This window comes from Scomber scombrus, chromosome 6 (genome assembly GCF_963691925.1).
Source record: "Scomber scombrus chromosome 6, fScoSco1.1, whole genome shotgun sequence".
Lineage (NCBI taxonomy): Eukaryota > Metazoa > Chordata > Actinopteri > Scombriformes > Scombridae > Scomber > Scomber scombrus.
Window position 1 is genome coordinate 26395618 of NC_084975.1, and position 16470 is coordinate 26412087.

The window sequence follows — 16470 nt, forward strand, 5'->3', positions numbered from 1 at the left end:
AGGCCTGTCAAATGGAAAACATTCATTGAAACTAAGACTAATACCATTCGTAAACTTTTGATATGCAATATACATCATCCTAAGAAATACTGGCAAGCACAACTTTAAATTTAGATATATTAGACTTGCTCATAATTGTTTCATGAATTATTATTAATTTAATTATCTTGGTATGTTTAACTTTAAAGAATAAAGAATACTGGAATATGGGGGAATGATCTGACAAGTCTGAATACAAGATCCCAGATTTCATGACATCACTTAAAGAGATGGTGAGATGTTATCAATGGAGAAGGAAAAAATAACTAAAATAAAGAATTCTTAAAACTCTTGTGATTCCTTGTTTTGTTTTTTTATCACCAAAAATCTGCAAAACTAATGACGTTCCCATCAGCCTCAGCCTCAGAAAACTTTAGGCTAATGACTAGTTTTAAACTAATATGAGACCATGGTACCATGTGAGAATGTTATATAATCACATTTTAATTGTCAGCTTTATTCCATTCAGCATAGAATTACAAACATTTGTTACAACATACAGTATATACCATGACTGTATAAATCTAAACAAAACTAAGTATTTAACCACAGATGTTAGCAAAGCTTATGGATTTTTATAATTTGTCAGTGCTTGCAATACTCTTTAAGTTTGATCATCAACAGCTTTGCTTATTATGTTATTCCATTTTGTTTTGAGAATAAAACATGGCTGCCATTTGGAAATTGCAGTACATTACAACAGCATTAGATCAGAAGTTGGCCTGGTATGCTAGAAGATATCCATCATTGTACATGTAGATCTGATTGTTGGTGGGGTTGTAGCTCAGACTGGCCACTCCTTTCACTACTTTCTGTAGTGGCAGTGCCAGTAAGTTGTTCTCTTTGCCTGTCGCAGTATCGAAGGCGTAGAACACCTCCTCACGGTATTCGTCCACATAACGAGTGGCATACAACACACCACACACCATGAAGGCATTGCTCACTGCCTTCTTGAACAACCTTGTCTCCCATGTCTGTGAGACATTGAGTGTCTCAGCCTCATTGTCCCATGCTAGCCGGCTCACCACTAGATTACCATGGTTACCAACAGTAGCGTAGATGGCCCATAGTCCTGTCTCATCTGCCTCCACATCCACATCACTATGGGTACGACAGTCGTAGTAACAATATGGGAACTTGTTGTTGAAACCCACACCGATACCTGGAAGTGTCACATGTTTGACGGTGTTGCTTTTCAGGTCATAGCGGCAAACATCTGCAGAGCGGTAGCAGTGATAGTACAATGCTTCACCATACAGGACAGCACTGGGACCCTCGATGGCATCGGCGTGACTATAAGATGAAGTGAAGGTGAAGTCCTTATGGTTGACAGAGGCTATAAAGTCTTCATAAGTTTGGTATACACGCAGGGTGTTGCCCCAGATGTGGCTGCTGAGTAGAGTCTGAATCCAGTAGCTGTTCTTCTGGCCCTCGCTTTCCATGTTAGCCTGTTTGCCCCATGAACCAGAGATGTAGCTCTTACCGTATGGAGTGACCTTAGTTACAACTGGGTCGCTGATGTTGGTGATCAGGCCCTTTAGGCAGTACCTGTGCTGGCCTGAAAACAATTAGGAAGATCAGGAGGTACAGTGCAGCCTAGAGTATACATGTTTCTGCTTTCCACACAGTTACTAGTGCTAATAATAGTTTTTAAAGCTACAGTCTTTCAAACTGACACAAAATGTCTTTACCTGTCCTATTGTTTTTCTCTTTTCCTTGAAACATATTTCAAGATTCCCATCATGTTTTGGGTAATGTAAACAGGAACTATAATGTTGTCATTAAGACTGTGAGTTAGCTAGTTAGCTGTACCTCGAGTATTGTTTTTTTAGTCGTCAATATTTATTTAATTTTTGGCAAATCCCGATGTTGAAAAGTCATGCTTCATAAGCTACAAGCAGTTCCTGTTTTCAAGCGGTACATTACAAATTTACTCTCATAATTTTCCCGCCTTAACAGCCCTTATATTCTGCACTGTTGAAATGTTCTTTTTTCAATTATTTAACTAACAAATAATGACAAATTATATGTTGTTTTTTTTATTTCGGTCATGTCTTTCATATATTTTCTACTAAACTGTTCAAGTGACATTTTGATAAGGAACATGTTTTATTATGCATGTTTCCTCAGATTGTCTACTTACTTTTTTGTAGTTAATAATAAATGACTGTGTGTTGTCTTACAGACATACACACATTCACAATACACACACTTTCACACAGCAGACTTACCTCGGAAATCTTTGGGAATTGATTTGCAGGACTCGACACTGTTCTTCAAGTAGCGCAGTTTAAGTTTTACAGACTTCATATTAATGATGTCTGCCACTTGCATCCTGTTTACATTTGTACGCAGTTTACCCACCTAACAAACACACAAAGACAGTGTTTTAATCACTTAGATATATACATATATATGTATATATGTCTATGATATAAACTAGCTGCTACTCTCATGCTTTACAAGTTGTGACGCTTTCACAACTTGTTTTTTACTCTACAGCATCATCTGGTGGCAGAATTTATACAACACTTAACTTGTGAATTAACCAGCTGCAATGCAAATTAAACGAAATAAATTACTCACAAAAAATACAAACTTAGATGATTGTTTTGTGACATTTAAAAAGTTACATATCTTAATATACTATAATTCAAAAAATTAAAAGTAACATTTTTTTTCTATTATTGAAATCAAACATAACTATCACAGCCTCCCACTTCCTCTTCTGTTTTCTACCTTTGCTTTACCTGGTTTTTACCACAGTGAATCTAGCTATGGGCTTGCAGGATCTGCCTGTTTTTGTGCAAATAAATATTTAATAAATTGTGTCTGCTTGTCTATGTCTCTCTGTCTCTTACTGTAACACCACACACTATGCAAGAACAAGCAATGTATGTCAAATAATTCCAGAGTGAAGTTTTCGCTTAACATACAAGTAAAGACAGCGATCACAGTAGGTTTTATCTAACCCTGTCAAAGAAAACATACATTACATAACAAAGAAAGGCATTTTCTCATATACTCCTGGATTAGGGTTAAGGTTTGGGTAAGGGTTAGAATTGACAACAGTTAATGCTGAACACAGAAACTGTGCTTCTCCAAGATAAACTTGTGGGGTTTTTTGTTAGTAATTTAGTTCATTTAGTGGTTTAATTTGCATTGCAGTTGGTCCATTCATGAGTTAAGCGTTGTATAAATTCTGCCACCAGGTGGTGCTGTAGAGTCAGTAAGAGACAAGTTGTGAAAGCATCAAGAGAAGAAAAAAACTTGTACATAGCATGAGAGTAGCAGCTAGTTTATTTCATAGACATACGTATGTCTATAGTTTATGAAACAGCTGATGAAACATACCGGTGTACTGGTACAGACTGTCGCCGCCCACATGGTATTTGGTACTTTCCCTTTCCTGAGGATTGTGTCATTTATAAATTTATATTTGAGACTTGTAAAATCGTTTCACCACTTGACTCTTGATAATTTGTTTTTTAAAATGTAAATTTGTTCCGGGACTGGTAAAAGTGATTTGCTAAGGTAATTTTGTTTTACTTTTGTTTGTAATGTTGTGTTGTACTTCCCAACCACCTTACGAGTCCCCACAAGTGCCTGTGTAAACCAAGTCTTCACCCTAAAATGAATGATTGACATTATTGGGACTTCCTTTTTGTAGAGGCCAGTCCCCACAAGTGACTGTGTAAACAAAAGTCCCCACAGCGTAACGAATACCTGTTCCAAATATTCATAACAATTTGCACACAGATCATTCTGTATTTATACATTTGTCAACTTAACCTGTTAAATTGAACATTGAAAACAGAACATTTGAAACAATTTAGTCAAAGTTTTGCTTGATATATCCCAAATGTTTAAGTATATTAGATTAGTATCTTCCTGTGCTTTTTTTTTGTTTCATGCCCATGTCAGGGAATTCTGATTCTTAACTTAACATCCCCTTGACTACCACAATGTAGCATCATATTTATATCATATTGTTCTTGTCATGTTACTCATTTAATACTGTACATCTTTAGTAATCATTAAGTGTCTTCACTGCATACTTAGCTGTACCTCTTTTGAGAGTTTCTGTGTTTGGGCATTGTTTAACTGGCTGTGGATGTCACTGACGTCTGTCTCCAGCTGGCTGAGCTCCTGGCCCAGCAGACGCAGAGACAAGGCTGAATACAGGCCCTGATCATGCAGATACTGGTGAGGCTCCAGCCGAGCCGTCACATTCTTAATCACAGCCTCAATCTGCGGGAGACGCTCATGGGACAACTGCACCTGAGAGAAAAGAAAAAAACTAATTTCAGTCATTTCATAATGACTGAATACGGAAACAAGACTCTATGTTCAAAATAAGAACGTATGAAATTGTACTTAATATCACATTAGAATCAATGCTTCTAATCTATTTGTTGCATGGCCTGGTTCCACAGTAGCCACATTATCCATCATTATATCCCTAAAATCAGTGGTGAAACTGGACTGGAATTGACCAGTCTGAATGTAACTGTAGTGTCAGCGACTTTAGTTCTCACCTGTTCTTGCAGGTTGTTCAGAGAGCCTTCACAAGCTTCAACATGCTGCAGCACGGCCTCGTACTTCACAACAGGGAATGACCACATAGCAGAGTTCACCTCACATGCACACACATCGTTTTCCTTTTTGCCTGTCACACGCTGAGCCTGGCCATCACCCTGCATTCACACATTTTTTTTTTTTTTGAAGACATCAACAAAACAAAATTTATAAAGAGACTAAAGAGAGAAAATATCAGTGTAACATCACAATGTCCTATGTCTTCTTATTTTATCCCTATTTTCACAGAGTAGACTAGTAGAACTCACAGTGGGTGCCAGTAGCAGGAGGAGCAGCAGCAGCATGATCAAAGCTGAAGAAGTGAGTAGTGGAGTGATGAGGAGAGAAGCTTTTATCGAAATCACCTCCACTCTTGTCCTCACTTTGTAATATTCTCTGACTCGCCTTTGCTGACCTCTTGCCACTGATAAGTCACCACAGGAATTCAAAACATTTCACAAGGATGTGAAACTTCGAAAATGTGAAAAGAAAAAAACAAAACTTAAGTTTCAAAACAGTTGGTCAGCACAGAAATTCCCATATTTCCTCTTTCCATTATGCAATGGCTGTTATTTCCTGTTTAAAATATCCTCTGCTGTGTTGTTTGATGTTAGTTAAGTATTATAATGAAGTATTATACTGAAAGTTGAGTTACATAATGGTGGGTCAGATGGCTTTAAAACTCATTTAAAGGTTAAAAAATAAATTCCTGCACAGTATCTCATTTACTGCTGTCATTATTATATTTATTTAATACTGATGGAAATTTCATATCATATATTAACAAAAAATGTTTGCCTAAACAACCAACATAAACCAGCAGAAAGTGAGCAGTAGTAGTTTTATCTTGATTCATTATATCAGTTGATGGAATTAGTAGGTATATTTCATGAAAAATATTTCATGTTTTTATGTAGTGAAAATGACATGTCTCTTAATTAAATACCTGTTCACTGCAACTTATTCATAGTATTTATGAGAAAACCTTTCTTATAAAGCAGGATTGTCAGGATATCTGGATAGCTTTGCTGAATGGTAAATTGCTGCATTTCAGTCAGAAGAGACAAGTGAATAGAAATATATTTATTGTGAATATATGATGAACAAAATCTTAGTAAATGACAAAGTCTTTGGCACTTGAACTCCATGAGGAATCATCCCTGAACGGCTGCATACTGTCTATGTATAGATCCCCATAAAGTCCGGACACTGGTGGTGGTGATTGCTAATGAGTTTGAAGAGAAGATAGCAGATGGGAAATGGACTGCAGATCCTGTAGAGAATGGCAGTGATGGGGAGGTGGTCGGGCGCATGAACAGCTATATGACAGGTCTGAAGAAAAGAGAGAGAGGCACATTTAAACGGACCGCTACTAAATGATAGGCTAAGACTGAAGTGTGCCCTTTTGCTATTGGTTGCCGAGATTGACAGGTGACTGGCAACAATTAAGATCACGCCCTTAGACATAGAAAACTAGGTAATAGATGAGCATGCTTGAAGGAGGCAGAAGTTACCAGTTATGCCTGTATGTTTTAGAGTCTTCCTGACTGAACTTTCGCTAAGCTTCATTTATCTAGCGCTTTTAACCAAAGTGCTTTACAACTGAACTCTCATTCACCCATTCACACACACTCACACACTGCTAGCATGACCATTGGGAGCAGTTTGGGGTTCAGTGTGTTGCCCAAAGACAGTTTGACATGCAGGAATTGGCAGTCAACCCGCCAACCTTGTGATTAGTGGACAATCTGCTCCAAAGCCACACCAAACCTGGTTCAAGTCTGTTTACATCATGTCCCAGATTTAACAGTAGAAGTGTAAAAATGAACTGTTGTCCTCTTCAACATGGAGGAGGTTTTCAGTGAAAACGTACTCGCTTTAATAGGCACACCACCATAGTTTGTGGACTTTGTTTTCGGTATGGCATGGAAAAATGCTCTGGTCTCAGTAGGCCTACACAATATCAACAGTACAACATATACAAAGATATAACTTATTAAACTATAAATAATAATGACAGTATTTCTAGACAATGAACAGCTGCATGTACTGTAACACAATGCAAGATGCAGAAATTAGTGATAAAGAACAGAATCTTTACATCTGTATCTACTAACAAGGCCCTTCAGTATTTTTGTGTGTTTTAGTGTTAAGGCTGCTGTACCAAACTGTTAGAGATGAATGGAGGATATTTTAAATGATGGTTGTATAAAATTGTTGGAGAATTGTGTGTTACACTTTGATTTTCTCAAGTTGTCTGAGGTAGAATAGTCTCTGCTGGGCTAGACTAGCCTCAGTAGCTGGAATTTCCTCCTGTTCACTCTTAATGTATCTGTTGGACATTATACATGACTCATCCCTGTTATTCTTATTTTATGTTAACATTTTCAGTTTACATTTACATGCTTTCATTTGGCAGAGAGTTCTATCCAAAACGACTTAGATGACAGTGACTCTGAAAGAGTTGTGGCACAAACTCTCAACTACCTGACCAGGTACAAGTGCAATGAGAAAGAGTGCTAGACAGAAGTTTTATTTTGGTTTTGGCTTTTTAGATATATATATATAAAAGGAAAGTAAAGAATGTAGACAAGTGCTTAAGATTTACCATAAGCAACAAGAAAGAAGAGTAACAATCAACAAAGTACTAAAAGGTTAAGGGGTTTAATTGATGGAAGTGCTAAGTCTTCAGGCATGTCTTGAATGCACAAGGGTGTCAGCAGACCTAATGGAGTTGGGTAACTCTTTCCATCATCACAGAACTACAAATGAGAAGAGTCTGGATAGTGATTTCATACCAGGCAGAGCCAGTAGTACCATGCATTGTTCATATGCAAACCACAGCAGATGGGAGGGGACATACAAGTGTAGGAGGGTGCCATTCTATTTGTGGCACTGAGGGCAAGCATCAAAGTTATGAACTTGAGGCCAGTTGCCACTTGGAGCCAGTCGAGGGAGACGAACAGAAGTGTGATATGAGCTTATTTGGGTTGATTGAACACCAGATGTTCTGCTGCATTCTGAATCCTCTTTAGAGTTTAATGGTGCATGCTGGTAGTCAAACCAGGAGCAAGTTGCAGTAACCCAGTTATGAGATGACCATCGCTTGGATTGGGAGTTGTGCTGGATGCTCAGACAGGTATGGCCAAATCCTCCTGATGTTACGAAAAGTGAATATGCACGACCAGGAGATTGCTGCAATGTGTTTGGTGAATGTCAGCTGGTCGTTTAGTAAAACACCAAGGATTTTGCAGAGCTATACAACAAGGGAGTAATGAAAAGCTGGACTTGCAGTAAAGACAGTTTTGGACATGTTAAGGTGGAGATATCAATCTGTAGTCCAAAAAAAGGACTAACCTGTTGTATTTGCTGCCTTTGTGTCCTTATACCCTGGAGGGAATACAAGGCTCAGCAAGACCCCAAAACCCCTGATGGCCAGGCCAGCACTTTACATGGCAGCTCTGCCACCATTGGTGTATGAGAATAAATACAAATGGATAAAAAGATACATATATTTGCAACCCATTTACCATTTATCTAATCATATGTGTTTATTATATAGCTAAATTCATACAGAGAGTTTGAAATGTATGATTGTCCTTAGCAACAACTGCCACATGCACAATAATCAGCGATTCTGTAACAAAATGCAATCACGGGATGTATTGACCTCTATCAAGTGTACTTCATTTTTACTTCAAAAAATACTCGCCTAACATTTTGAATAGCTCTAGTTGTTTAACCATTTCAAAATCTAAAATGGGGCGGTAATTGTATTTTGTGCAGAGTGGTCACTTTCTGTTCCTGAACTGTAAGCCTGAATACAATGTTTGCACAATATTTCTACATCTTCAGAACATTCACATTCATCTCTTTAAATCCTCAAAGCACTAGCAACTACTAGATACTTCCTCATTTGACTTTCTTTCCCGTCTTATCTCTCCATAGTGCTTTGTTACATTCATCTGAAACTAGCACTTAATAGTGACTTTGTCAAAAAAAGTTGTATACACACCATAAAAATGATGCACTTGCCAACAATGGTTGAAGATGCTGTTTGGGGGAACAAGACTCACACCAGTAATGGATTTAACACTGCAACGACTGATATGATTATTCTCTAGGTCACCTAAGAGTATCCTGCCCACTGCACACATCCAAACCCTTCAAGGTTCTCTTCTTGAATTTGTTGATTGTTATAAATACTTTACTCTGGTTGGATGCCAAACTTACTTTCAGGGTCTATTTGGAAAATCTATCAAGCAAACCAAAGGTCAAAATAGGATTTGTATAGAAACAAAAGTTGTTTCTCTTTTGCTAGTTGCAAAAAATAGTGCAAGTACAATTTTGCCTTTGCTTGATTATGGTGATATTGTACAGATTGGTCCTGATTTACTAAAGGTTTGCGGGTGTAAAAAAGGGTGCAAACTTGACATCACCTGCAAAAAAATGTGGAAGCTGATCTACTAACACAGTGCACTGAGGCTTGCGTCTTTCAAATGTGCAAGATAACACGCGCTGTCCATTTAGTACGTTTGCCATCATGAATATGCAATGTGGGGTGTTTTCACCCCAGTGCACAAAATACAGGGAGGAGAAAATGCAAGTATGTTATTTAGCACATGTATTATGATTAACCAAACCTGAAGGTAATTTTGCTGATGGTAACTGCGTCAATAAATAATACGGTTGAAGAGCAGGTACTTACTTAAAGAACAACAGACCTTACAAAAAGGTCTGTTGTTCTGCCTCAACACACAGAAGGGAGCAGCATTCTATGTTGTTTATCTATAAAGCCTTATTGGAAAAACTGTACAGTTATCTTTTTTCATTAATTACATTTAAATACAATACCTATAATGTCTGGTCTCAGGTTATTTTTAACATTATCTATCTATGTAGTGTTTCTTGGACACAATGAACTGGGTAAACATGGTTTCAAATATTTTGCTGGACACAAATGGAGCTTCAGAAGATTGTAAAGCTGGGTTTTCTTATTTCATTCAAACTGTTTTTAAAGGTTGTACTTGAGTGTTGACAATCCTGCTTGCACATGTTCCTCTTAATGTGTAAATGTATGTTTTTGAATTATTTAATGTCTGTTTATCTATGCTAAGCTTTGCTGGTTTTCAGGATCACACAAATACATTATTCTTACAGTCAGAAATACTAAAACTCGCAGACCTGGTAGAATTACAAACAGCACAAATTATGTTTCGAGCAAAACATAATCAACTACCATGAAATATTCAAAGATTGTTTATTGAAAGAGAGGGTTGCTATAATTCAAGGGGATTATTGCATTTCAACACTGTTAGGGTGCGTACAACGAGGAGAAGTTTTTGTATTTCTGTCTGCGGGATAAGATTATGGAAAAGTCTGAATTTGAAGTTAAAAAAATGTCCAAATATGAAGCAGTTTAAAAGGAGGTAAAAAGAGATGATTTTTATGGGGTACAGGGACCGAAGTTTTAAACTAACTCGGGTGCCTTTTGTTTGTATTTGTGTATATTTGTGTGTGTAACAGGGTAGGCCTGTATCAGCTTGTTTTTATGTGCAGTGATCACTGAGTGTTTGTGTTTTGTGTGTGTGACTTTCACTTGGGGTGGGGGAAATTGCATGTTGATGGGCTGATAGTATACAGGTGTGCTCTGATGTAACCTCCAACCTGCAAGTACTTAACCAGCAACACACACACAAACAAACACTAGAACAGGGATTTCTTTGTCTTCTCTGATGTGCAGGAATAGAATAGAGTTGTGGTTGTGGGTTCTTTTTGGAGTGTTTTCTCGTGTAGTTGTGGGATTTTGGGTGTTCATGGGTGTCTCCTCTGATGTGCAGTGTGGAGGTGTGCTGGACCTGTTGCTGCTTCTATATATATATAGATGTATATAGTGACATTACACATAATATAAATTAGTTAGAAATGTGTATATTGTTTGATGTTAATTAGCAATTAATTAATTTGTATTATTTATTGATAAGCAATTATTCTTGGGATTCACATATATATGACGAAGCTGTTATACTAGTGTTAGGGTTATCATTGATTTATGGAGAAGGGGTGGGATTTAATAAGGGTTAACTTCTTCCCACTCCTTTTCGGGTGTGGTTGACAATCTTGCATTGCGTTATGCTTCCGTTATGTGTAAGTCTATTGTTTTCAGTATGGCCATTTTGCATTCTTTTTCATATTTGTTTTTCTCTTTTATACATTTAAAATAAAGATTTTAAATACAAATCAAATCTATCTGTATGTTTAAAGTTTGTGTACACATGTCTCTCTTGAAAATGAGAATCATATCTCAATGAGACTACCTGTCAATACTGGACAACTGAACAGTGCTGTAAATACTTTAGGCAACCGAAATAGAAAATGATGGTCCAAACACCCGCAAAAATGATCTGAATGAGGCTTAAATGCTTCATAGTACTCTCTCTGTTTTTCTCTGTGTGTTCATCAACAAACACTTGTAACACTATACATATATAAAATACTGATTAGTGCATCATTAAATATGTTTTGCTACTAATAATACTCCTGCATTTGCCCAAGTAAAATTTTGATCCTGAAGGTTTGCTAGTAATGGGGAATTTTGTTTTGTTTCAGCTAAGCATCTGAATTCTTACTGAATACTAGTATAGTACACAACAATGAGGCAAATCAAAATGCTTTGAATAAACATAAAATGCAACAAGACTGGATATAAAAGCACATATGGCAATTTAAAATAAAATGCAACAAGACAGGATATAAAAGCAACATATGGCAACATAAAATAAATACAATTTAAAGTGTTACAGTCACGTGTTACTTCCAAAAGATTGACTCCTTCAGTAGTTTTTTGACTTTTACTTATGTATCACTGTCAATATCTGCAATTATGTCATTTTCCTTCCTCAAGTTAAAAAAGGCCATGTTGCTGAAACCTCAACCACGAGGAGGAAGTGATCTTGTTTAGAAGGAATCATGCTTCATATGTATGCACACCAAAAATGATTTAGAGGCTGCTGCAATAGTCAGACACATATTCAAACTGTGTTCAGGGACTGTTTCATTTAGCTTTACTACCTGATCCACCATGAAGCTGTGTGTGATCATCCCACTGTGTGCTCTGATCACTCTCACCCAACAGGTAAGAAAACACACAAGATTAATTAATCACCTTAAAAATTCACATTACTGATTTGGGTTTGTTTGTTTTTTTCCTATAATTTACCATAATAAAACTACTAACTCTTTCAAAATTGTGTATTCATTACAAATAAAGTCTCAATTTTCAACATGTCATTCATTAATATCTTTATTTATTTCATCAGGTGCCACCACAGGATCAGTGTGTGTGTGATTTGACTAACTCAGAAAAGGCGTTCCCACATGACAAACTCAGCACAGTGGAAGACAATGCATCCAAATGTAACAGCAACATCACTCCAAAGAAGGTAACTAATGTAATGTTTGCAAGTTTTATTTCCTAAACTATCCTGTAAAGACCATAACCTCACTCCCTCTCTCAGCTGTAAAAAACAAACTTCTTCATGCATGTATTTTGAGTGATGTGTGAGCACAGTGTGTACCTGCTGTCTCTGCAGACTCTGGAGCTGGAAAGTTTGATGCTTGGTTTGGAGCGGCGTTTGCCCCAACTGGAGAAAGATCTATCCGTTCTGGAGAGGGAGAATGACGGTGAACTGTATGGAGTTCTCAGCCTGCTGGTGATAGAGAATGAACTCACTGAGATCAAGCAGCTCATGGACAAGCTCAACATGACCAGCCTGAGACACCAGCACCTCACCACTGACACCACGGAACAGGTAGATCCACACATGTAGACAATAATATATGAGAGAAAGAAGACTTACTGTCTCGTAGAAAGACCACAATATACTGCCATTAACACTGATGTTCTGGCAAGTAATCTTTTGCAAAAAGAAGGCTTCACCCAGTTGGCAATTCTTCCTAAAGACCAATAGAAGCCAGTAAACTATGTAAATGATGATCTGTCACTTTTTCTTACATGTTTATTTGAGACTAAATTCAAAGCAGAATATACTTTAAGAGCAATGATGTCCACAGGTAGAGGATCACTAAGAGCTCAAGTAGCTCAATAACCACTTTATAACCACTTTTTTACAGGGTTGCTAACATTGTCAACTACTTATGAACTCACATTCTGCACAGGTGAAACAACATTATCAGGGTTCAGTATGTTTTTTTATTTGAGTTCGTTACAAGGACTAAATGAAACCTCCATTAATTGATTTTTTTACTGCTTGGGGCCTCTGTGGTCCTGCTTGACACCCACACCTGCTATTATTACTATTAGTCATACTTCAGTCATACTTATTATTATCATTGTTACTGTTATTTTTTTGTTATTGTACTTCTCTGAGTGTCTTTCTCCCCCTTCTTGTAGTTTAGGGGCCCCCGAATAACAAAACAATTAGCTAGGTTATGATCAGGTTTTTGGAGCATGCTTTTTATGTGTTGCACATGCAAACACCATAACCTGGTTTCAGAAACCTGACATGTGGCATCTAAACACTATATCAAAGTTTTACCAGTCGTTAGAGAAATGCATGACAGATTATCAGAAATCTGGATACTGTAAGAATCATCAAAATAACCTGGATAACAGGTTTCTCATGCTCCATATAAATATAGACTAGATACACTACATTTTGCTGCAGCCCACTGCTGCTGGAAATGATGATGATAAGTTCATTGGACGGAACAACAAAAACAATTAAGTAAACAATGTTACAACGGTAGCTAGAGCTGAGAGGAAATCAAGAATTCGGCAATCGTTCTTTTCACACTTCATTTCATTGATCATCTGTTTATGTTAATTTTTTTTTTTAATAAAAAAAGTCCAGGTTAAGCTTAGATACAGCATTTTTCACCAACTATTGTGATGTCTGCTCTCAGCTGGAGGACTTGAGAGTTAAGATGGCAGAGCTGCAGGAGTACGACACCCTGCAGGTGGTGAAGAGACAACAAGCTAACCAGCGTCTGAAGAGAGACCTGGACCAGTGCAAGGATGAACATCACCCCACTCCCCATCCCACTCAGCCCCCACAAGGTATCACCCCAAATCTGCACAACACACAACAGTTTTTTAAATTTTTGTTTCAGTTGTCTTTAACTTCCACTGGAAACCATAGAATAGTTGAAAAGAAGTGTAGGATACGTTATGTAGGATGTTTTAATCTTTTCATTTCATTTCACATTTTGCCATCAGGTATCTGTCCCCACGGCAAGTTTGTGAACATTACTGGCCCCGGGGTCTACACAGCAGGAGAGTATCCAGGCTCCTACATGTACGGAGCTTGGGGTCGTGATCCCAAACCAGCGGTAGGAAAGGAGAACTGGTACTGGCTGGTAATGTTGACCTCCAGTAATGTATACTCCAACTACATCCGTCTCTACTCCAGCCTGAGCTCTCTGATTGTTGGAGTGAGCGTCCCGGGTAAGGAACTATTATGTACTGAAGACTAAAAGAAACAATTCCAAAAAGTCTTTACCTCATTTCTTTTTAGAAAAAAACTGTACTGGGTACTTATTCTGAGGAGCATATATTGCTCTAGTGAGTATTTATAACTGCAGAATGGACATTAAGAACAATGACTGATGGAGCTCTACTTTTGGAGACTTGACATTTAACCATTGACTTCAGCTCAGTGACAGTTTAGTGGGCCTGAAGAAAGGAGAAAACCTAATCTGCCACATTATGATTACATTTACTCTCTTCCAGGTAATGTACTGATCCACTCATCTAACCCAACTACCAACACTGTCCAGGGACCAAATGTTGTGCTGTATGGAGATGCCTTGTACTACAACTGTTACAACAAGTATGATGTCTGTCGATTCAACCTCTCCACCAAAACTGTTACCACCATGCAGTTACCCGAAGGCACCAGGTTCACTGCTTCACTTTGTCTTTTACCTCAATGTCTTAACTGCCGATGCCAGAATAAATACTTGTATTAATGGCATTTATAACATATTTGTGTGAAAATGTTTACTAGTTTTGTAATAACAACATATTTATTAATATTAAGTAGAGTGCATCACACAGTGTATGTAAAAATATTATAAATATGATTATGAATGTGTAAAATCCCAACAGAACATGCTAGGTCCATGAAAACAAAGAAAATAATGCTTTTAAACATCATGACTGTCCTGTATTTTCTTCAGATTTAACTCCAAAGGTAACTTCTGCCGTCTTGATGAGTGCTACCCATATACCGACCTGGACCTTGCAACAGATGAGTCTGGTGTTTGGGTGATCTACACCACCACCCAAGACTTTGGCAACCTGGTTCTATCTAAGGTAGAAGAAGGTGAGCCACCCACGCTCAACCAAACCTGGCACACCTCAGTCTACAAGCAGGCAGTGACCAACACTTTCATGGCCTGTGGCGTGCTCTATGCCACGCGCTACGTCAGCAAAGAAGTGGAGGAGATCTTCTACTCATTTGACACCTCTACAGGGGTGGAGAAGTTCGACATTGGCATCTTCATCAGGAAAATGTCTCCCAACATTTACTCCCTGAACTACAGCCCTGTGGACCAGATGCTGCATGCCTACTGTAACTCCTTCATGGTCTCCTATAAAGTTTTGTTTGAGTAAATGGAGATCTGTAAAATCCTGCATTAATATCATGTCACAAACAATAGCGTGAATAACAATAAATAGTAACAATAAATAAACTAATAAAGGCTGATTCCTAATAAAAAAGTTGGGTGAGAAGTTTTCCTTTTTTTAAAGACGTAATGTTTTTATTCTCAAATTACAAACATTTCTGCTTTTTTTCAATCACTGTTAAGCAGCTGTCAGTGAAACTCAACACCCTCTCACATTTCACATTAAACACCTACCAGGAAAGAAAAGGGTTATTTCCTCTTAGCTGCCAGAAGGCAGAAACTTAACATGAACTGAAAATATGGCAAAGAAGAATGAGATGTAGATGCTTTATCTAACTATATTTGTTCTTTGTTAGTTCAAGCTGAAGATGCTGAGGAGATGCATAAATCATGTCCAAACTAATATAATTGATCAATACAGTGTGCAAAATACTGTACTAACTGTATATTATTTGTATTGGAAACCATCAGGAAAGGTGGTGACTTCAATTTATGGATGAGGTTCTGTGAAGAACTGTCTTGTTCTGAAAGCCCAGTATTTTCAGGATTTGTCAAGATGTCCTTTTTTCAATTATTTGCATTAATAATAAACAAATAACATTCATTCATTCACTATTTTTCAGGCATCTCTCTCTCTCTCTCTCTCTCTCTCTCTCTCTCTCTCTCTCTCTCTCTCTCTCTCTCTCTCTCTCTCTCTCTCTCTCTCTCTCTCACAATAAAAAGAAAAGTCATAGCTTATTCTTTGTCAGTCTTTTGCCCTCTTGGGCCCCCTAGTGCTCAGAAACATGACCAACACTACCAATGTTTTAAAAAGTGACTTCAAACAATTGCCCTTTAAGCTGTGACTGAGTTTGCCTGTGGGAGCCAGGTGTTTTACAGACCACCTCAGGGAAGCGAGCACCTCAGTAATTGGAAGATTGAAACTACACCCATTCTGACAGAGGACCAAGGGGTTTTTGTTAAACTGGAGACATGAGGTGACTATGGTACATGAATACTGAACATTACAAAGCCAAGACATCTTGGACCAGAGGACCTCATCGATTATTTCTGTTAACTAGACACACACAGCTTCTCTAGCAATGGATTCCTTTGCACGTGGGGCCTATTTGCATCATTTCTTTGGATTAGTTACTTTACAGCACCCGCATAGCTTTCACATAACATGCGTGTGAGAATGTGTGTGTGTACACATTTGAAAAT

At 37.8% G+C, this 16470-nt stretch overlaps 2 protein-coding genes across 3 annotated transcripts; one reads left to right on the top strand and one right to left on the bottom strand.

Moving 5' to 3' along the window:
• Window positions 1–594: 594 nt before the first annotated feature.
• Window positions 595–5009, bottom strand: LOC133982053 (olfactomedin-4-like). Its single transcript, XM_062420955.1, has 5 exons — window positions 4887–5009; window positions 4578–4736; window positions 4108–4320; window positions 2271–2403; window positions 595–1597 (listed from the first exon to the last, which is right to left on the bottom strand). The coding sequence occupies exons 1-5, from the start codon at window positions 4920–4922 to the stop codon at window positions 750–752; spliced, it is 1389 nt and encodes a 462-aa protein (XP_062276939.1). The 5' UTR covers window positions 4923–5009; the 3' UTR covers window positions 595–749.
• A 6612-nt stretch (window positions 5010–11621) lies between these two features.
• On the top strand, window positions 11622–15253 carry LOC133982278 (olfactomedin-4-like). Of its 2 annotated transcripts, none has more exons than XM_062421250.1 (7): window positions 11622–11752; window positions 11937–12059; window positions 12210–12428; window positions 13543–13696; window positions 13856–14083; window positions 14369–14537; window positions 14818–15253. In XM_062421250.1, the coding sequence occupies exons 1-7, from the start codon at window positions 11699–11701 to the stop codon at window positions 15251–15253; spliced, it is 1383 nt and encodes a 460-aa protein (XP_062277234.1). In that variant the 5' UTR covers window positions 11622–11698. The 2 variants fall into 2 exon arrangements, with proteins under 2 accessions (XP_062277234.1, XP_062277235.1); XM_062421251.1 differs by having other exon boundaries at window positions 13624–13696.
• The last annotated feature ends 1217 nt before the right edge of the window (window positions 15254–16470 follow it).

What these genes read in the sequence shown, in the direction of transcription:
- LOC133982053 (XM_062420955.1), bottom strand. Translation starts at nt 4,922, where the DNA reads ATGCTGCTGCTGCTCCTCCTGCTACTGGCACCCACT. An exon ending in TGAACAACCTGCAAGAACAG is followed by an intron (nt 4,321 to 4,577) that starts GTGAGAACTAAA and finishes CTTTTCTCTCAG; the next exon opens with GTGCAGTTGTCCCATGAGCG. An exon ending in CACAGAAACTCTCAAAAGAG is followed by an intron (nt 2,404 to 4,107) that starts GTACAGCTAAGT and finishes TGTGTTTGTTAG; the next exon opens with GTGGGTAAACTGCGTACAAA.
- LOC133982278 (XM_062421250.1), top strand. Translation starts at nt 11,699, where the DNA reads ATGAAGCTGTGTGTGATCATCCCACTGTGTGCTCTGATCACTCTCACC. An exon ending in TGATCACTCTCACCCAACAG is followed by an intron (nt 11,753 to 11,936) that starts GTAAGAAAACAC and finishes TTATTTCATCAG; the next exon opens with GTGCCACCACAGGATCAGTG. An exon ending in CAGTTACCCGAAGGCACCAG is followed by an intron (nt 14,538 to 14,817) that starts GTTCACTGCTTC and finishes TATTTTCTTCAG; the next exon opens with ATTTAACTCCAAAGGTAACT.